Source organism: Falco punctatus, assembly GCF_963210335.1.
Source record: "Falco punctatus genome assembly, chromosome: 1".
NCBI classification, from domain to species: Eukaryota; Metazoa; Chordata; class Aves; order Falconiformes; family Falconidae; genus Falco; species Falco punctatus.
This window is the reverse complement of record NC_137580.1, coordinates 73321172-73343023: the sequence shown is the minus strand read 5'-3', so window position 1 is coordinate 73343023 and position 21852 is coordinate 73321172. Positions and strand designations below refer to the sequence as shown.

The 21852-nt window shown below is 40.8% G+C and overlaps 1 protein-coding gene across 2 annotated transcripts in view; it reads left to right on the top strand.

The window, feature by feature from the left end:
* Positions 1 to 269: 269 nt before the first annotated feature.
* Positions 270 to 21852, top strand: part of SMARCAD1 (SNF2 related chromatin remodeling ATPase with DExD box 1) — a 45914-nt gene continuing 24331 nt past the window's right edge. Inside the window, exons 1-6 of one of the 2 annotated variants that reach the window (XM_080368742.1) lie at positions 270 to 510; positions 741 to 1005; positions 10709 to 10883; positions 14094 to 14271; positions 17181 to 17244; positions 21559 to 21647. In XM_080368742.1, coding sequence (XP_080224868.1) covers positions 810 to 1005; positions 10709 to 10883; positions 14094 to 14271; positions 17181 to 17244; positions 21559 to 21647 — 702 coding nt within the window. In that variant the 5' untranslated portion in view covers positions 270 to 510; positions 741 to 809. Of the gene's footprint in view, positions 511 to 557; positions 701 to 740; positions 1006 to 10708; positions 10884 to 14093; positions 14272 to 17180; positions 17245 to 21558; positions 21648 to 21852 lie in introns of those variants that run through there. The other variant, XM_080368743.1, reaches the window with a different exon arrangement.

Genomic DNA, 21852 nt, shown 5'->3' with positions numbered 1-21852 from the left:
AGACCTGCCCTAAACCCTGCGCTCTGCAGCTCCACAGCTTTTGCCATGGCCTCTTCGCCGTCCCCTGCCCAAAGGTTTCAGCTCGGGGAGGCTGGCAGAACACCGCACCGCTCGGCACCAGGCGGCCCCAGGGGCTGGCAGCTGCACACGCCGGTCACCTCAGCGCCGGCCCCGCCGCCGCCACAGCCCCGCGAACGCGGACCGTCTCGAGGGAAAAGGCGCGAAAGCGCACGCGCTGGCGCGCCGCGTCCGGGCGAGGTGATTGGTGGGGGGGCAGTGACGCCATATCGGAGCGCCGACGCCAGCACGCATAGGTTCCGAAGGGAGCGGACCGCCGCCGTCGCCATCGGGGAGCGTTGTGCTCCCCGCCGCCCGGGCCGCCTCCCGTTAGCGACCAGGGGCCTCGGGGGCCGGCCCGGCCCGGCCGGTGCTGCTGTCGCTCCCGCCACTGCCGTCGCTGCCGCCCTTGCCCGTCCGCGGCCCGCCGGTGTCGGCGCCGGTGAGCGGCAGGTGCGTGCGCAGCCCGTCGCCGGGGCCCAGGGGGCGCCGGCCGTGGTGGGGGGAGGAGGGCGGCGGGCAGGGGTGGCAGGGTGGCTCCGCGCCGCCTGACGGCATCGCTGGCGCCCGTTTCCTCCCCGGGAGCGCCAGGTCGGTGGGGCCCCCCGGCCGCTCCCGCCGGTCACTTCAGCGTTTTTCTAAGGTACGTCTGATGAGCCCTTCCGCCTCTCTCCTCTTCGTAGCTTTTCCTACAGAGCTGTCCACTCGAGCCCGTCTTGTCTCCTTGCAGACAAGAGCGATAGGTTAAGAATATGAGTCTGTACAACTTGGACCGCTTTCGCTTTGAGAGGAAGAGAGAAAAAGCGGAGCAGGAAAATGTGTCTCCTTCGGCAGCCCAGGCAGCTGATTCTACCGCAGCGGGTGGTGCTCCTGGAGGGGATGAGGATGAATCTACAGATGATAGCAACAGGCCAGATACTCCAGCTTCAGATGTGACAGAGATAACTGGTGAGTCAGGTGTTTTGCATGTAGCATAGTAACAGTGCAAGTACTTTCTAGAAATAAAATAATTGTTGCCTTTTTTTTTCTTTTTGCTTGTTTTACAAATGTGCTTTTTTTATGGACACGTATTTCACAGCAATTTCCACAACAGTATCCTTATTTGTAACAGTGCTTGCTCCAATTGAACCTGTGTATTTACAGGCAAGTTGGAAACTTGGTAGCTAAAGCTGAGATATTTTTTTTTCAGTTGTGTAAGCAAGCTACAGTTTACGTTTTTTAAGTATGTTATGTTTTCCCATGTATTAGTTATCTTCACTGATACCTATTTTACACTAATATAGTATCTCAGGTTTTTCAAAGAAAAAAAATACCTTTTAGTTGCCTGACAAATAATGCTACATAGACAACTTTTTCACTAGAGTCCTAGGCTAATGGAGTGTGGAATATCATGGGTAAAACTAAAAAGAAAGAAAACAGTTTCTTTCCAGTTGGACCAGTTTTGTGAGGAGCTGAGAAACCTGCTGCTGATTCTCACAAGGTCATTGTGTTAATAGTTTTGTAATAGTGTTTGCTCTCTTTCCTGACAGTAGCTAGTGGTTTTCATGGAAACATGAAAAAGTTGCAAGTGTTTTTGGTTGGTTTGGCTGATACACTAAATATGTGCTGTTTCTGTTTGGATTCATCAATCAATACGAATAAACAACTGTGAAGGTTGTCAACTGCATAGTCACGTTCACCAGTGGCTTTTCTGTTACTGAAGGAGTAAGAATGAAAGAACAAAAATTATTTGTTGCTGATGTTTTTATAAATTCCAGATATTCTATACAACTTCTGATACCAATGTCGAGGTACAAGTGTTATTGGAGAGATCAGACGACTTTGTGCGTTTAGTCAGTAATGGAGCAACAGTATCAGTTGGTGTGGTTTAATGACATTTGTTTTGCATACTTTTCCCTGGTGGAAAGCAGTTTATCATAGTACCTTATCTGTGTGATAACAGGGAACCTTTCATGTACAAGGAGGCGTTCCACCTTTAAAGGTGAGCCGAATAAATACTATAGTAGATTCATATTTACTATTCCATGAATTTCAGTTTTGTGCAGGTTGACTGGAGTGCACTCACATTTACATTAGCAAATATCAGTTGGTGCTTTATGTCTAAAAAAACCCAAACACACCCTCTAAATCTTGGCTTGAGAGTTGCCAGTCTGAAGTTAAGTAGCCTCTCCACTAGCAGAAAGGATGTTTTTGGTGGCAGGGAGAACTTAAGCAGTAAGCAACTGTCAGTTGTGGCTTCCGCATAAATGTACTTCGTAATGGATTGCATGAAGAATCTGGCACTCTGAGGAAGTGCAATTTGGAACAGGTGTCATCTTCCTGTTTGTGGTAAGTCACTGTCTTGTGTGGTATAGGAGCTACTGAATGCAGGTACCCTTCTTGAACGGTGAACATAGGTGTCATATAATGCGTGGTGCTACTTTTTTTTGTGGCTCATTTGTCTTTGATTTATTTGTTTTTAATATTGTATTTGTTCCTTTAATCTGCCTGGGGACTTGACTTTGTCAGTGGAAGCATGTAGGTAGACCAACAAACTTTGGAGCCTGTTTTTCAGAATCCTGATCTCCCTTGGCTTATATTGTACAGTGGTAGGACTGAGGTGGAGAAGGGACCTAATACCCCATTTAGAGGTATGAGTTTAGATAGGAGGTGATAAAAGGAAAGATGAAGGGCCGCCTAAAAGAGGAACTGTTACGGAAGGCTGAGTAATTGCGAGGAAAACTAGTGGGAGATGATGGTAGCTACCAGTAGAACAGAGAAGTGCAGACAAAATTGCAGCAAGTGGCCAACGTAAATAAGAGTCCATGGACAGAGATGCTGGTGTAGAACTGGGACACTAATTAACATTATAAATTGAGATGTAATTCCTAGTACATTGCACTTACATTATGCTCATCTTTCACAGATACTGTTTAAAGGTGATAGAGTGGTTTGGTGACTTATTTTTCACTTATTTACACATCGTGTAATTCATTTAAAGGACTAGATAAACTATTTTAAAAATCAAATAACACTTTCTACATTTATAGATGTTAACTGAAAATCACTCAGATTTTGTCTGCAGAATATGAGGCACTTCAATGTAAAAGACAAAATTGGCTTTCATTAGCAGATGCCTGTCGCTCTTATTTCCTAATTAGCCACAGGAAGACAGAAGTTTTCTTGCTTTGGGTCAAATGGAATGGATGGCTATTTTTTTTTTTTTTCTTGAATTATCATGGAAAAGGTGCAGAGATGACCAGCTTATGGCACTGTGTGCATTCTCTGCTGCTGAATACGTAAGTCAAAAGTATAGAGTTCTTTTGTACAAGAAGCAGTTTACATCAAGATAACTAAAAATAACTTGCCCTGATGCTCCATAAGTCATGTGAGGACAACAGTTATTCATACTTCTTCTGAAGACAAACACAGTGGATTCACAAAATATTGGTACTTGAAACTAGGGAAACGAGGAGAGTATTCTTTTTCACTTACACAAACAAAAAATATTGTTAAATAGCTGATGGCGGTTTTTTGTCCCATTTCATTTGTTACCATGCAATCATATTGTTTATGTAAAAAGACTCTTAAAATCAGAGTTTTCCCTTCAGGAGTGCAAATGGTTCAGTATTATTTCCTAGGGATTTCTTTAAATTTCTGTTTTGTCGAGTCCCCTGAAATATGTGTTTACTGAAAACATAAAATTGTTTTATTTTCATTCATCTTGGAAAAAATAGTCAGATGTCTATTGCATCATGCAACACAGTTACCTTTGTAGCTATTTTTTTTTGGTTTGTTTTCCCAGAACAAACAAATATTGGTAGATTGTTCTGCACCTTGGGTAATGCTTCTTGTTGGTTTGTATTGGACATGCATATCTTACGTTTTTAATAAGCTATCTGTAGAATAATGGCCAGAAGAATTGGTGATCTCTATGCACCTGTGTGTGTTCAAAACTACACAGGCTTGCAGTGACTTTGCAGCCGAGTTGCAGGTGGTAATTCTGAACATCACATAACTGAGGGGTAGAAACCACCTACAGGGGCAGTTAGGAAATTATATCTGAAATACGTCTCTCTAAAGAGTGGGAAAAATGCGTTGGAGTGACATATTAAAATTGTCCATAAAAATTACTGTTACTGACTAAATATAATACACTTGGTTTTTCTTAGCCTGTTAAGAAAATAGTGAAGCTATCTTCTTATTTTAAAAATCTAATTGAAAATTTATGTAAATAGCCTGATGTGTAAGATAATGAGATTATTCCAACTGTAGAAATAAAACAGAACTGTATTAGAAGTATACGAAGTAGGATCTTGAATTTGAAAATTACATTTCTATTCAAAAAGCATGCTCACAAAGCTTCAACAGTGAATTGAAATTAAAGTTGTAGATGAAATTAAACTACTATATATATAATCCTGTTATTGATGGTTGATTTTATTCATACTGTCTGTACTAGTCAAATATATAACCCAAATGACTGCACTTCCAGGTTATGTTGTTGAGAGTATCACGTCATGCACTTTTCTTATTCTCATTTGTTGTCATCTTCTTCATGATGTGAAGAGGTCATGTCTCTTGCATATGTCATGGTAGAGTATAATTCTACTTAAAGCATTTCTGGAAAAAAGTAATGACTGCAGTACCTAGTGAACTGTTCTCAGGATTCATGGGAAGATAATGTTGAAGTAATCATAATTTTAAAATAGTGTCTTTGAGAAGCACCTTAGACTGACACTGATATGTAGGATTATTTTAGCAGATGAGAAAGACTTTGCTTTGAAAATGGAGTATTAATTAGCTTTTAGACTTGAGCAACCTGCATTTGATACTGCTTTCCAAAACTAGGTGGAAATTAATTTTTGAATGTTGTGCAGTGTTAGTAAAGGTGTTAAGTCTCTAAATAGTATCTCAGTTTGGTTTTTATTTGGGAGAGAAGAGGCTGGCTTTCTTGGAGTGTGATGTATAGTTTGTGTAGGAGGTTTTATTTAGAATTATAGGGCAAAGCATTGTGGCTCTGCACAGGTACATGCTTCCGAAAAGACTCTGGTGAATGACTTAAAAAAGCATAACAAAAAAATTTAAAGCTTTTCAAGAGCAGTTGAAGCTGTGTGTTTACTGACTAAACTAAGCAGAATACTTGTGCTAACATTATAGAACAGTTGCATCTGAGTACCTTCATCCATAACTTAAACAGTGTCTGCATATAACCATAGACAGTTTGATCCAGTTACTTTCATGGAGTCTCTTTGTAGGACAGCAAAAAGTCTGTTGTTGTGGGGTTTTTTGTTGTTTATGTCTCCAGTTAGGGATGCTTCTGTGTTTTCTTACTTCTGGTGTTAGACAAACACTGGTCTTATGATTGCAGGTACTCCTTAATAGTCCTTTTTAATTGCCTATAATCAGGAAATTCTGCCTTCAATAATAACATGCTGTGGCAATAACTGTTTAATCTGTTACTACTATGCAAGGTTATAATTTGCTCTAAATATGAGGACTCCTTATTACATATGTGTTTTCTACTCCCTCCCACCTCCCTGCCTTAATAAGGGATTCTGTTCAGTACAATAGGTGGAGGAGGGGGAGAATTCTTTTTCCAGACAATGCAGCATTTCATAGGTATAGGAGTTAAGAGCTGTCATGAAGACTGGACAATGATTGCTATTTAAACTAAATATAAAATGAGAAGTCACCAAGTGAAACAGTAAATACTCTTTATTTAAATGTAAACCTCATTCAAGGTTTATATTGTAAAGAATAAAATTATTTTTTAAACGATGTTATTTTGTAAACTTTTTTAAAATTCAATAAGGATGCTTCTTAACAAAGCTGTTATGAGTGCCTGCCATTTGTGTGTCACGCTACTTGTGGTGGCAATATTTGGAATATGGTCTAACCTACAAGGCAGAGATCTGGAAAACTGGCTTGATGGATTCTGTTAATTTGGTAGAGATGTGAACTTCTTGTGTTTCTTACAGACCTGTTTTGATATTTCCATTCACATCTCTTCATACATTTTGTCTTTCTGTCCTGTTGTGATAGTCCTTGCCTGACTAGCCCAACTTCATAACCTTCAGAGTTTTTCTGCCTTTTTTTTTTTTGTTAGAGAGGAATTGCTGAAATAAATTTGCCTGCATCTTTAGGTCTAAATTTTAATTGAAATGTTTGATACATTCCCAGAGGTTTCTCTTGTATTCATCTTAAAACTTAAACAGTTTCAGATAAAGCAAAGCAACTGTGTCAAGGGCAACACATCTTCCAGACCTGGATAGATAGAAGAAGATCCTGCTGAGGAACTTTATACTGCTGGCATGTTCGTCTTGGTTGTAGTGAGGCCTGTCTTGGGACAGTATGTTACTACTTCAGAACTAATGCTTTTCAGGCCTTCCTAAGTTTATTAGGAAGCACTATTACATGCTTACTAAGATAACAAGATTACTTGGCAAAGTGAGTCTTTTGTCTCTTGTAAAAATCATTACTGTAATCCTCTATTGTCTCTTGAAAGTGATAGAAAAGGTTTAGATTTTTATGACTCAATATAAAATTGAGGCCTTTTATCACAGATGAAGGAATTATACACAATGTAGCTCACTTCTGCATTTGGTTATTAGATTAATTTATTCTAGCCTCTTCTGTGTCTCTAGTGCGTGCTGGTAAATCATCGTTGAAAACTGGTGTTACGCTCCGTAGTAACTTGACTCAGCAAGTTTCTGCATTAATGAGAAGAGACAGAAGGAACTAATTTTCTTTCCTGCCAAAGTTACGGTTCCAGAGTTAGCAGCTGAGAAAGCACCACCAGTGTTTGGACTATAGCCGCAAGAGATTGGAGAAGGAATTGATGCGCTAGAGGGGAGAGGATGCTTGTGATGCTGTATTTGCATTAGGAGGATGTAGAATCCTTTTATATGAGGACTTATACTGACAGTTGTATTATTAATACTCAACTCTTTGGGAGTTCTGTAGCTGACTCTCCTGCACATTCCCTGTTAAATTGTTTTGGTCTTATTTTCTTATTCATGATTCAGAGCTCTGTCTTCTAGGAAATAAAATGTAGAGATTTTTATTTTTTTTTCAGCCATGCACCACCCCAGTTCAGAGTGTATTACTGGTTTTTTTATTCACTGAGAATCTTAATAAACCATAGCTATTTTTTCTCAAATCTCTTCTACCTGTTCTCTCGTTGTGTGTTCTCGCCCATTTTTATAAAATGTAAATCAGATGCCATCAACAGTGGAAACGTCCAGTTTCTTCAATACCAGTCATGCAGGTAGGGTTTGTGTTGTCGTGTCATGGGTAAACGGCTTGTCTTTGCACAGAGGTGTGGTGGTGGGTGGAGGAGCCCGAGTAACCTGATCGGAGGAATGACCCCTGCCCTGGCTTCTCCCAGGGCTGTCACAGGAGGGCCACCAGCCCTACGAGCTGAGGGCTGAGGCTGGTGCCCATCTCCATGAGCCAGCAGCAAGGCTGTTGGGAGCACCGTTCAGGGTGAGGAGGGTTGCTGCCTTTGGGGGTATGGAACTCGCTATGAGATGCAAAATAAGAGCTTTTTAGGCTTGTACAAAACTTGTGATGAATGCTCAAGAAGAGGAGCCGAAGGTGAGAGAGGAATCAGGGTGGCTTGAAGAGGAGCAAGTGTGGGGAAAATAGAGAGATAAGGGGGTAACAGGGGTCAGTTACCCATAGACAGGTCAGCATGCTTGTCTGGCCATGCTTGGTTTGTGATGACCATCGTCAGTCCTGTCTTCTCATTAAAATCCTCATTTAACTTCTTCCCTGGGTGACGGGGATCTGTTCCGTGTGCACAGGGAGGGGTCAGAGTGCCAGCAGCTGGAGCGAGGGACTGGGGTTGCAGTGGCCCATGTGTCTGGGGTGCCAGCAGCTGGAGGGACCAAAGCGAGTGTAAAATGAAGTGACAGCCAGCGAGGGTCTCTGTGTCTGTGATGGCACCCCCCGTGCAGCCCCTGCACAGGGAGTGGGGGTACCAGGGCACCAGCCAGCCAGTGTGTGAGGTGCTCTGGGAAGCCAAGGGGTCAGTCGCCCGTTTGTGTATGGGGCAGCCCAAGATGAGGGGACCCAGCGTCAGCCACCAGGGAAAGGGTGGGGAGATCATGGCGTGTGTGTCTGAGCCTGTGCAAGGGGGCTTGTGCTGGCAGCCAGAGTGGGGTGCAGGCCCTGGGGGCTCCTGTGCTCTGGTGACAGCAAGGGAGGAGACTGAGGCTCCCTCCCGGGTGGACCGGGTGTCTTAAGGCCAGCGACTGGGAGGGTGTGTGTGTGTGTGTTTGCTGCTGGCGGACCTTTGTCCTGGTGAGCCAGGAGGGGAGCGGGACGCGGCTGCTGCCGGCGTGCCCCTGGTGCTGGACCAGAGGTGAGCGTGGGCCTGGGTGGCAGCAGCAGCGGGTCGGAGGTAAAGCTTGCCAGTCATCTGGGAAGCAAATTCTTTGGCATGAAGAAAGGCAAACCCCTTATTTTACCTGGTAAGTAAGAAATATGGAAATGGCAAGTTACAAAGGTTTGTAGGTGGAAATTAAACATGGGTTTCTCTGCTGAAACAGGGTACTGAAACAAGACAATTCTCCTTTTTTGTAACGGACTCTCTCACAGGCTGTGATCTTGTGTGTATTGAAAGCTGAGATGACGATAGCTGTTCTTCTTGCTCCTCTGTTTCCAAACGGATGGGCTAATACCTGGTTAGAAGTTATTTCATATTTTTGGTAGGATTTTTTCAATGTGTAGCTGAGGTGATCTGAAGATGTAAGGCTTCAATGGTTGCTTTTTTGAATTGTCATTGAACCCTTATTCCTCATGGCTGTTAAAGAAGTTTAGATTATGCTCACTCCCATACCTGTTATCAGTGCTAAGCTCCATTTTCATGTTCTTTTCTTCCTTTTCAGTAGTGCACTATGTAACATTGAGTACTATATTTTTGTAGTTTATTGGGTACCTTTCCCTTTCAAAGCCAGTATCACCAGGTAGTTTCCTATGTCAGCAATTTGCCTGTACTTTTAGGATTTCTTTTTGTCTCCACCAGATGTTGCCACAGTAAGTTATTTTGAGTTTATTTTCTGCAAGATTACTTTCTTACAGAAAATGCTCTCTGCAGCTGTCGTGTTTTCTGTTCCACACATTCTTCTTTCTCTCTTCAGTCGTATGCCTCCAGGGTCCATAATTTGTCTGATCTTAAACAAAACTACTTGGCTTACCAACTATTCTTTCTTTCCAGCACTGCCTGTAAAAATGGTAAAGCGGTAGAAAGGAATGAGAGTCTTGAATGTGTGGGACTGTTGCACTAGGTCAGGCTGCGTACAGTTCTTGGCTCATACCTTTTGCAAAACGCCTTGAGTGCTTTTCTTCAATCACTGACATGAAACAGTACACTTAAGAGGTGGCAATTGCATCCAAGTATTCAGTTCTGTTTAATGCAGGTTTAAAGGTAGAAAAGCTAGAAGCTGCACGTTCAAGTCCATATGTATCAACTAAAAATTGCTGTGATTTGTTTTCCTTGGGATTTTCTAAAGATGATAGCAGAACAATTCTTGCCTCTGCAGGCAACCATGTGTTTTACCTTGCCCAGGCTTATATGGGAGCATCAGAGTTTTAGTTAAAACCACTTTCAAATACACAATATATGCACTTAGAGCATACTGTGTCTTAGCTTCACTTGGTACTGTGCTGAAAGAGGGCAACAGGGAAAATTTTATTAGTGTAGGCTTTTTGATTTTGTTTTACAGTGTTCTAATCCTCTCTCGGCTTCAGGTTCAAGACCCACTTTGTATGTCAGGTTTTGTGTAGATTTCCCTGTGTGGTCATGCTTTACCCATCTGGATATGTACGTGGAGCTGGTTTCACGTGTAGCTGACAGCGGGGGCACTTGGTCGTGTTATTCATGACTGATTCAGGAATTATATGAATAGAGTGGCTGCTTATGTTTTTGGTTGTCTTAGAAGCACGTTCAGAACTGTAAAGTTAATACATGCTAACGTGTGTGTGGTGGGCCCATTTTGAGAATGTCATTGAAGGTATTATATGATTCCTGAGATGTCTTCACAGTGATAAATCCTAACTATAGGTTCTGTATATCCTGATGCTTCGTATGTAACACAAAGTATCCTTCCATATGCTGTGTTTCCTTGTTAAGAATGATCTAGATCATAATGTGGAAAAGACTGGCTAAACAGATTATATCTCTGTAAGAGGTATAACCTGTTAAGTTCCTTGGTGTAGCTTCCTGATTTTCTGCAGTATAACAGTGATGTTCCATTTTTGAAAAGCTGTGAAGACCAGCAGATCAGAAATCAGCCATTGGATATACCAGGACATTTCTATCCATGTCCTGAGCAGCCTGGAAGTCGGTCAGAGGATTTTGCTGATTATCATTTTTTCAAAAATAAAAATGTATTTATTACTAACAAAAAATACATGATCTCTTAAATTCCTTGTATACAATTTTTTTGATGTAAGACGGGTGAGGATATTTTGCCAGGTAAGTTCCCACTTTAAGGAATACAGCTTAAAGGAATTTTCCATACATAAGGGTGTGAGTTCTGTTTAAATGGTCGCTGTGTATAAGGAAGAAATCAGCTGTCTCATGCTCTTAAGTACAGATAAATATTGGAAGTCATAAGTTGTAAGTCATTGTCTATCTTTTCTCCTATTGAAATGGCTTGCACAGGGTACTCTGCCGTCCCAGAAACTCCTGAAGCCAAATGGACAAGGAAACAATCTTATTTCAAGCATCGAAGAGGGGTACAGTTCCTAGACGTGTCTTCAGATAGCGAAGATGAAGAACCGAGAAATTTCAGTGCTGTGAAAGAAAACAGAGCTCCAAGGAGAGATGCCGTTGTAATGTAAGCTTTAAGCCAGTTTTCTGTAATGTTTAAGTAACCTGATGTGATGTTCTAAATCGAAATACTGAATTGAAAATCAGAGGCTAGGTTCCAGTGTACTGGTTTGAGGTTTACCTGCCCCTAACTAAACTTGCCTGGATTTTCAGGGAAGAAGAATCCAGCTCTTAAGCCATTTTCTTAGAGAAGACATGAGGGACAGGTTCCGTGATGTTGGTTATGTGATGTTCATTATACATCTGTGTATTGGCCCTACTGAAATGCTTTTAATGGCATTTGAAAGCTTAACCATAAAATACTTGCTTTATTAGTTTAAAACTGTATTGGAGTTGATTGTAGCTTGTTGGTTTTTTTGGGTTTTTTAATGAAACCGTGGTGGATAGGAAAGCAAGTTGAGTTTCAGTATATAGCATAAGAGTTCCCAAGCTAAAGTTAAGTATTAGTTGTATGATGTGTTTGCTGTGCTTTGTGGAAACTTTTTTTACTTAATTGGAAATTGATATTTTTGCATAAGCTGGGAGGGAAGAGCGTGCAGGAGTCACTTGTGTGGGTGCTAAAAAGGCAGCATTGAGAGTGCAGGAGAGAAGAGATGTAGACAGATATGTCCTGCAACTAGTTGGAATGGTTTAAAGAAACCCCTGCTAGTTATATGTCTGTGTGACTGAGATGTGGTAATTGTCTGTGTCCCTTTAAGTGTTCTTGTGCTAAGCAAAGCAAGATGGCTTAACCTGTTTTTTTGATAGTCTGGCTCAACTGATCTGTGGAAAAACTTTTATGGGAATAGCAACCTTAATAAGTGTAGTCTCTTGTCAGATTTTCAATCCTTACATAGAGCATGGAGTTAATGGAGCTTATCAGCAGAAATGAAATAAATATTTTCCCTGCTGCTATTATCTGAAATGCTTTATTTTTTTTTAATGCATCTTCTCCAAAGTTTAGGCAGATATGTGGTGAGAAAGAAACAAATAAAAAACCTGTAGTTAGCAGTGTGGACTCCTGTTTCTATCTATAGTTTTAAGTTGTAGGTTGTGCAAGGATAGAGAGACGGCGAGCTGGTTGCATGCATTGAATTGGCTTGTGTGGAGTGCTGTATAAACACAGTTACACTTCTGGGACCAACCCCGTTTGGAAGCAGTACAAGCTGTTTTGTCCCATGTGGAGCTGACGCTAATAAGCCATGCAGGACCCAACTTGCAGAACCACAGTTTGCTATTTCTGTACTGTATTCTGATTACTAGGAGTGAGAGACGGGCAGAGTGGCTTCTAGTGGGACTGCTGATGAGCATAAGCTACGTCCTCTTGTACTCTTCGTTATTCCTGTGTAGCCACTGGTCTCTTACGCACCGGGCACGCCAGTGCCTGACACTTGGGCACACTGTGTTGGCTCAGGTGCTAGCTGATGTGTACTGAACCCACTATAAGCTGTCTTACAAGTGGTGTTCTGGTTGAGCTAAGAAACGATTGAGAGCATGGCAAGAGTTAGCTTAGATCTGGCCAGGCTGAGCAGCTCTGGCAGGTGTTGAGTTCAGCCTAGCTTTGCACAGAGTCAGTCGAGTGTCTCTGCACTGTGCATTTTAGTGCATGTGTTACCCAATGTTTCAAGGTTTTGTGATTTATTTTTTTTTCTTGCAGGGTATCCCAGGCCCCCTTATCCTGAACGAGGGACAGATCAGAAAGTTGAGAACAGAAAGCATGCCTTTCCTAAAAGGAAGTGTGCTGCAAGCTTCACTGCCACAGTCACTGTCCCTGTCCTGTCACTGTTTCCTTTTGCGGAAAAAAAGCAGAACTCTGACATGAGGTTTTGTGGGTCAGCGTCATGCTCGTTTAGTGGTTAAATGAGTGTTTCTTCTTGCTTGATAAGAATGTGTTTGTACAGAGAGGACGAGATATATGGTCTGTGCAGCTCAGACTTTGTTGACAAGTATCTAGATGTTAATCCCTGATAAAGTATAGGGTAATTGCAGTGTTACCATTTCCATTTGGATTGATTGCCTTCTTTAAATGCAGTTTGTAGTGAAACCTTTTTCCTTATCAAGGCAAAAAGATCTGAAATATGCTAATAGAATTTTAATATGCCATTTCATGAAGCCTTTTTATTTTTTTAAGTGGATGATGGATTCACCTTCTGAAGCTTACAACTAGATGGCTTGGTGGACTGAAGAGGAATTTGGGTTATTTTCTGTTTTGAGGATTTTTTTGAATTCTCAGGCACAGCCAGACAGTCCATGTAGCTGTATGTGCCTTTACAACGGGATAGGGAGAAACGGATTTTTTTGATACACAGTAGTCTCAAAATACTGTGTATCTTATGTAGGTGGCATGTACTACTTTTTTCAGAATTGTATATAAAGATACAGTGAGGAAAACGGGGTTTATTTTTAGTCTTTTACCTGTATCTGTTACCTGTGTAAAGAGACCTGCAGGCAAACCATTCTGGTGGCGAAGTCCCTATGAAATGGCAAACTCCATAGAGTTTGTTTAATTTTTATTCAGGAAAGGAGGTTTTTATGTGTGTATGGAGGGCAGTAGGATGGGAGACGTGTGCTTACGTTCAGTCTTGTCTGTGCAACTGAATTATGAAAAATATATGGGGACTGGTTTTCCTGCAGGTTAGCTCTAACAATTAATCCTCCAGTAAATTCAGGACTTTGTCTTTTTCAGAAAGGTTCTTCCTGTCTTAAGATGTTTAAGACTCTGCACAAGGGTATTTGAATTTTCTTTCTTAGTTAGCTGAGAACTGGGACAGAGTTGATACTGCACCTGGAAAGCTTTTACAAGGAACTTATCCATGTCTGTTTATCTGTTGGGCAAATAAATATATTAGCAAGACAGATAAACTTGAGATCATCTGTAATTTGGGTAGCTGAAATGATGAAATGTATGAAGATGGCTGTTGCTAAATTTGCAAGTAATCTTTTATAGCACAATACCAGGGTAAATTGTGGTATTTCCCTTGTCCATCTTTTCTTCTTTCCTTTACGAAGTTGAAATGTGTTCACGCGAACAGAAGACTGTACTGAATCATGTATGCTTTATTTTTTCCTGAATAGGAGGTGTCCCTTTGGGTACAAATTAATTCAGTAATACTGAATGTATCTTAACATATTTTGTATGATTCTGTTGGTTTTGGTTTACAGTAATGTTCCAGTAGAGTAAAACGTTGATAAGCAAAAATAAATTCTAATTCTTTTTCTCCTCTCCCATACATGATAGCTCTGAACAGTCTGAGGATGACGAACAGCCTGAAGATGAACTACCCCAGTTGACATATGTAAATGGTGGGGATCAGCTGCCAGTTCTGAAGAAGGGTGTAGAGGAAGACATCAGAGGCACAAAGCTGCAAACACTGAAGGAACTCTTTCCCCAAAGAAGTGATCACGAATTACTAAAAGTAATAATGCTCTGTTCTTTACATTTCTGTAGACAGTATTCCTAAACCTCTGGCTTTAATTAGAGGAACAGCCTTGGGGTGGGTTGACCCTAGCTGGATGCCAGGTGCCCACCAAAGCTGCTCTATCACTTCCCTCCTCAGCTGGATAGGGGGGAGAAAATATAACAGAATGTTTGTGGGTTGAGATAAGGACAGGGGGAGATCACTTGTCAATTACTATCGCTGGCAAAACAGACACAGCTTGGGAAAAAAATAATTTATTGCCAATTAAATCAGAGTAGGATAAGGAGAAATAAAACTTAAATCTTAAAATGCCTTCCTCCCACCGCCCCTTCTTCCTGGGCTTAACTTCACTCCCAAATTCTCTACCTCCTCCCCTCCAGTGTCACAGGGGGACAGGGAGTGGGGCTTGTGGTCAGTTCATCACACATCTCTGCCGCTCCTTCCTCCTCAGGGGGAGGCTCCTCATGCTCTTCCCCAGCTCCGCTGTGGAGGTCCCTCCTACAGGGTGTAGTCCTTCAGGAGCAGGCTGCTCCAGGGTGGGTCCCCTGTGGGGTCTCAAGTCCTGCCAGCAAACCTGCTCTAGCGTGGGCTCTGCTCTCCACAGGTCCTGCCAGGAGCCTGCTGCAGCCTGGGCTTCCCACGGGGTCACAGCCTCCTTTGGGCATCCCCCTGCTCTGGCATGAGGTCCTCCATGGGCTGCAGGGGCACAGCCTGCCTCACTGTGGTCTTCACCACGGGCCGCCAGATCTCTGCTCTGGTGCCTGGAGCACCCCCTGCCCCTCCTTGCTCCCTGACCTGGGTGTCTGCAGAGATGTTGCTCTCACAAATCCTCACTCCTCTCCTGCTGCAGTGTCCTGTGCCATTTGCATACACCCCCTGCCCCTACTTAAATACATTATCCCAGAGGCGCTACCACTGTTCCTGATGGGCTCAGCCTTGGCCAGCGGTGGGTCTGGCTTGGAGCCGGCTGGCGTTGGCTCCATCTGACATAGGGGAAGCTTCTAGCAACTTCCCCCAGAAGCCACTCGTGTAGCACCCCCTTGCTACCTAAACCTTGCCACACAAACCCAATACAAGCCTTAATTCTTACCAAAAGGGATATTTCAAAGTAATCTATTTTAGGAGAGCTACAGCCGTGTAATGTTTCCATATACACCTGCATACATACACAGGTACTTACGTATATATAAAAATGAATATGCACATGCTTTTTATATGTGTGGATATATAAAAACCTTTAGATCAGCTCAGCAACAGTGCATTCTAGTGTATAGAAAATTTTATTTTTTTTTCAGTTGTGATGTTTAATCTTAGTTATAGCTGTCTTGGTTGATGACTGCCCTTGTTGGAGTGCAGCTAACTGATTAAATGCAGAATGAGTGAAATCATTGTGGTCTTCTCCAGTAGATGAAACGTTGCACCCTTGTGCTTATGAAATGTAATAGGCAAAGCCTATAGTACTTCCAGTGAGGCAAAAAGGAGTAGGTTTGAACTTACTCTAATTTATTCTGATTATACTGATGTGTGGACCTGAGATACTGTTAGCTATCGTCTAATGTACAGTACAAATTACAGTTACCATATTTTTAGTGAGGTTATTTTTCAGTGCTGATATGTAACTAGGTTTTCACTAGGTTTAGTTTGCAAAGCTAAATGAGTTTAAATTAATCTGTTAACACCGTGTCAACAACCAGGAAACTTAAACAAATACAGAAGTCTTATTGGTGCTCCTTGTTGAGTGTGTTTTTTCCCAGTGCATCAAGCTTTATGTTTAGACTTTCTACTTTAGGAAGAAAGGAGGGGTTGCAAATAGCAGTTTGAGAATTTTTCTCCTGAACATTGTAATAAAATCTGTATTGTAGATGTCCGGTATTTAGGAAGTTTTAATTTTTGGCTACATAAAAATTATTTAAACCAAAGAGTTCATTGTAGCTTAGAAACTAGCTAGAAATGACTTGTGATGTGTCTTGACTGCTGCTTTGTGATTTCAGTGGTGCTTTTAACTACTCAGTGGTATGTAGTGCTGACAGTATTTATTCTCAGGAGAGTGTGAGGTAACTCCTGTGTCAGCAGAGCTTTGTAGTACATGGAGGCTATGCAAATTTTTGTCTGCAGTTATGTATCCATGATATTTTTGAAGGAAGACGGAGGAATATTAGGCAAATGTATTATTCCTTCATGAAGGATCTGGAACAGTCTGTCCTGAAAAACCCTATGCAACTGTTGAGGGCTATTAAGGGAAACTCATGAGCCTTTTGAAAAGGAAATTATGTGGCTATAGCAAAATTGTAAGATGTTTACAAATGTGGACAAAAGCTTGGGAATTGGGATTCTTCAAACTTTTTTTTTTTTTTTTGTGTGTTTGTGCTTCTTTTAACCTTTAGGCCATTTGCTTCTACTGCAGTTATGTTACTTGCGAAAAGCATTCTAAAAGTCTCAACATCCAATTAATTTGTAAAAATTACCTAGTTTGAGATTATACCTGGATGGAGAAAGAATCTAGGACTGCAGGGAAGTATAGATGAACTTTGATGCATATTTTAAATTGCGTGCGTGTACTTTCAGGGAATCGACCAGTATGACACAACAGTATACAGACATTTTGTGAGTTAAGAAATCTGTTTTTGTGATAGTAACATTAAATAGTTCGGTTGGGGGGGAAAAAAAAGCGCTTTTAAGTAAACTTGCACGGTGTGTTTGTGGAGACTTTTAAAGTGTTTCCAAATACAGCTCATGTGATCAGTCTAGCTAATTTGGTACCTGTTAATTTTGGTGTTGGATCTTATAATACATGTATTTTTTTGGTGTCTTTTAAAGGGTATTTCAGTCATGCTGATCTGTCATTGTCCTTCTCTGTCCAACACTATTAAATCTCACCACTTATTTGACTTTTTTTTTTTTCCCAGTTGATAGAATCGGCACGCACAATGGATGAAGCAATAGCTGCTGGTTTGAAGTGCAGTGACGAAGGTACGTTTAGCAAAAGAAAAAAACACCCACAAACTTAAGAAGCTGTTGCTAATTCAGTGAAAAAATGGTTGGGATGTATTTAAAAAGTGGTAAAGCATATGCTGAAGTTATTTTTTTTATTGTAATAACACAAAACTGAAATTACAGGCTTTGGAAAGGGAAATATAAAAGTAGGATGCGTATCAAAATCCAAAAATAGAACAAAAAAAGCGGAATTTGTTCTGTGAAGCTCAGGATTGTTTTACATGTGGGTCCTTAAGTGATTTCTGTTCTTGCTGGTTCCTTCTTTGGCCAGAAGTTGAGGCAAATAGTAATGGGTTAGCCACAGTAATTTTCAATGTTGTAGGTGAGAAATCTGCTGGTATGAAAAAAATATACTGAAGTGTGTAGCCACTTATAACTGGATGTTTTTTGTGTTGAGGCTTATCACAATTTTCTCTTCAGCTTGACATCAATTGTCATTGTATGCTTGTAATTCTGACTAAGAACTGTTAGTCTTAGGCATTGGATAGATCCTCACCGTTCTTTAGCAAAGCATCTCTCAAACCATGCCTTCGAGCCCTCAGAATGTATTTAGGGGGTTTTGTTCTGCATCTGAATTTATGTAGTCTCATGCTGTTATGCTCCAAAAAAACCCCAACAACAAAGAACCCAAACCAAATCAAAAGACCCAACGCATGATGTGGAAGTCCATAGAAAGTGGTAAGTGTGTAGCAGGGTCATACTTGGGCTTTGGGTTTATTTCTTGACATCACCTAAGTCCAGAGTTAAGTCTCTTACCTTTTTAACTGATTTATTGGGATTGGTGGGGGAAATGGGGAAGTTTGATATGAATATTAATGTAGTCATAAAAAGCTGATCTGTTTCAGCAGTCTCCCTCTGCAGTTCAGTTGTCCATGGTTTTCCTGAGACATCTTCATGGTTTGGGCATGATAGAACAATTAAAGCATTCAAAAGTGACCATAAATAACTTTTTCCAAGTGGCTCATGTGTCTTTTCATCCTACATGCTATGGATTTGGAAGTGGTAGGTCCAAGAAGCTTATGTGCTGAGGGAGAACAGTTTTACTCCCCTTCTAAAGTAGGAAGATTTTTTGCTGATTTGGTTCCCCCTGTTGTCGTAATTGTATTTTCATCTTCTATTTTTTATGTACAACTCCAAAGATCTTTAAAAATCATCAGAAAGCTTTGAAACATTGGGCTAATTTAATGAAGTATTGCTTTTGTTTGTTAGGTTTGGTTTTTTTTAACCCAACCAGACCAACATTTTGAGGTTATCACTATATGCATGATCAGATTCTATAGATAACACTTCTTGGATGCTGGCAATAAGAAAATAAATCTATTTTGTGAGGAACACACTACTTGTCAGTCTTGTTCCCTTTTAAACCAATTGAAGCTAATACACATCCTTAAACTTTGTTGCAGTTCAATGTTTGAACTTCTGGTATGTAGGCCCTGCCTCTTGGCCATTTGTGTTGATCCAAGGATGCTGTTTCACATCCTTTCAGTACAAGCCCACAGAAGAATCTTCTTGGAAGCAAAATTCTCACTAATCACAGCTGTTGTTTAAAATATTTAGTTAGGAGTAGGCATGCCTGAAAATGATGGTATAAATCACCTCATTTTGGACACATTTTTTAAAAATGGAAACATTACTGAACATCTGCTTACCTGTGTTGACTCTGTGAGAGGTCAGGGACAAGATACGGTGTTGTGAAGCATGGCTTTACCAAAAAAGTGTGGCTGAGTCGTCCTCAAATTTTTCTGTCCTTTTAGAATGATGAAAAACTTATTTATGGCTTAAATCAAATTGTATACAATTAAAACAAGAAGCATTGCAGATGACTTATAGGTATGAAGATCAGATGTGACTCACTGAAAATATGTGTATGAATGAAAGATGTGAAGTTACAGTAAGTTATAGTAATACCTGCTGCTTGTAATTGGTTTCTGGTGTTGTTTTCTGTGCATCTTGAAAACCATGAAATTGTGAGGGTGCTTCTGAGCTGAAGCCCATGGAAACCTGGCTGATGTTCACTGCTTTTCGAACAGACAGAAATGACCGTTTCTGTTGTAACAGCCAGGGAAGTCACAGTAATTTTTTTTTTTTGTAGTGATAGCAGCAAGTAACAGTAGCAGTAATTAAATGTGCCTGTCTAAATTTTGAAACCCTGGAGCTGCTTTTCTCATTGTCATTAATCGTAAAATTTATGGAGAGAACGATTCTTCTGGAAGGCTTGATGTGCCCTGCCTCCACTCCAAGGATGGTTCCTGTCTAGCAGTAATAGTTTCTTCATCCCCTTAGCTGTATGCTTCCTTAGTACAGGAGTGAATGATGAAGTGTACCTGTAAAGTGGATGTCTTCAGACAGCTGGAATTTTTTTTTTTCATTTGCAGATGTGGTGGGTTTCAGGAGACCACAGGTTGATTTCTGAATAATTCTATGTTGATATGTTCCTGAGACCGTGGTTATCCAGATCCTTTCCTACAGTTTAATTGCCTCTAAAATTGTTCACGATTGGGCTTTCTTCAAAGACTGTTGAGTGCTCAGCACACGACTTCAAAGCGGGGAAATCTTTCAAGTACTCTTATATGGAGCCCGTGTATTTTTTAAGGGCAAAGAGGTTTGCAGGGTCACTGTATTCAGCATTACCTATCCTGAATAGGTAAAACTGAATGCAGTTTTAATTGAGCTTAAGCAGTAATAGCATGAAGCCTCCATGACTTCTAGTGATTTACCCAACCTAACAACCCTTAGCTTTGGTGTCAAAAAAAAAATTGCACAGTTCTCAGACTTAAGCTAGTAGCATGGCTTTTCCTGGCAATATTGTTTAAATGAAGTTCTTGGGCAGAAAGGTCAAGGTCTGAATGGTGAAGAAGGGCTACCTCCTTTCTCTTGGCACGTTCTCTGGATGCTTTGAACTGTGCTTCTGGTATATATTTATACCTATATATACAAATACATAGACTTTGAAAAAGTCTTATCAGTGTTTTCTGGTAATTATTGCCAGATCCTTCATTTAAGGGGGAATTACTGATGCTTTGCTTTTCTACCTTTGGGATATTTTAGTGATTTATTTTTTAAAAAAATATATGCCATATCTCTGATGTCAGAAAGAGCGAATGAATCTAGTAGAAAATTTATTTGAAAGTATTTCAACACAAAATGAATTTTTTTGTGAGAAGATGTGGCTACTTCAATTTTCCACAACTAAAACTGTTTTGATCACCCAGGCAGTCTTTTGGATTGGAAAACAAGTGTACTCTGTGTGTGCTTGTTCACTGGGGTCCTTGGGCAGTCTGGGAGGGGAAGCTGGCCAGAGATGCTGATATCAGACACAGAATTATAGAACAGCCCAGGTTGGAAGGGACCTTGAAACATCATGTGGCCCAAGCTTTAGAAAAGGTTGAAAGAAAAGAAAAAATCTTCTCATGCAAATTGCTCAAAAGTATCACTACAAAACAGAGTTCTGCAAAAGTTCTGCAGGCAGTTACTCTTCCAAAAAGGATTTAACTTGCAGGACTATTTCAGATCATGGTCTAGGAGTTTTTGTAATAATTTGGTCTTGTAACAGCTGCTGCTTCAAGCAAAGCTTGTGTGGAGAAATAGTGGTAATGTGTTCTTGCCTTCATGAGGTGTGCACAGTGGCAGTCAGAAAATGCACCTGACTGGGCAAGTCTTAATCTAATAATCACCAGGGCCCAAAGATACTCAGAAAGTTCTGGCTAATATGAACTATTCATAAGTAATATGGTTATCACTGGTATTTTGTTACTGCCAACTCTAATGTGCATAGTTTTCTTTCAGATATTTGGATTAAATGTTGACAACTGTTTGGTGGTAACGTCTCTGATGTGCACCTGAGCCAGAAATCAGTCATCAGTGCTTGCAGATTGGCAGTGATGTACATATTCCAACTCACAATTGCAGTTCAGCCTTGATTAAATACCAGCTTTCCAAAAGCAGTCAGCTTGAATAAAACCAAGAGATACACATTTATGCAATTTGTGTGTAAAACAGTTGTCAATTAAAAAAAAAAAGCTATTTCAGTTGTTATATGTGAGAGGTAATTGATTAATTGCCGGACTGCTAAAGAAAGTGAAGGTAAATAAACATGTACTTTCAAGCAGCTGTTTTGATGGAAGTTTAAATGTATCTGTGGACTATAACAAGAAATTATTACGGAGACTAGTAAACATCTTGTGTGGTTAAAAAGTAGCCACTATAGGATCAGTCTGAATAATCCTGCTGTTTTGGGTGAATTTAATGAGAGTAATTAATTCTTCTTTTCTGCCTTGATTCTTTTTAAAGCTGCCTCTCAGAAAAGGAAACGAAAAGGTTCTCCCACAAATGACAAAACCAGAAATGAGCAAGTCACAAAAAAGCCAAAAGCTCATTACGTAAGTACTGGTTTTTCTCTCTGCGCATTGTAACATAAGTGGAATTACCTGATTTGGTCAATGACAGCGGCATCATGAATTTGGTGTGTTCTGTCAGAAAATCCCATCAAATTCAAATCTTGCCATCTGAGGTTTTTCTGTTTTTTTTTCTCCTTGGCAATTCTAAGTGGAATTACCTGCTTTGTTCTTTAGTGTTTGTAGGTTT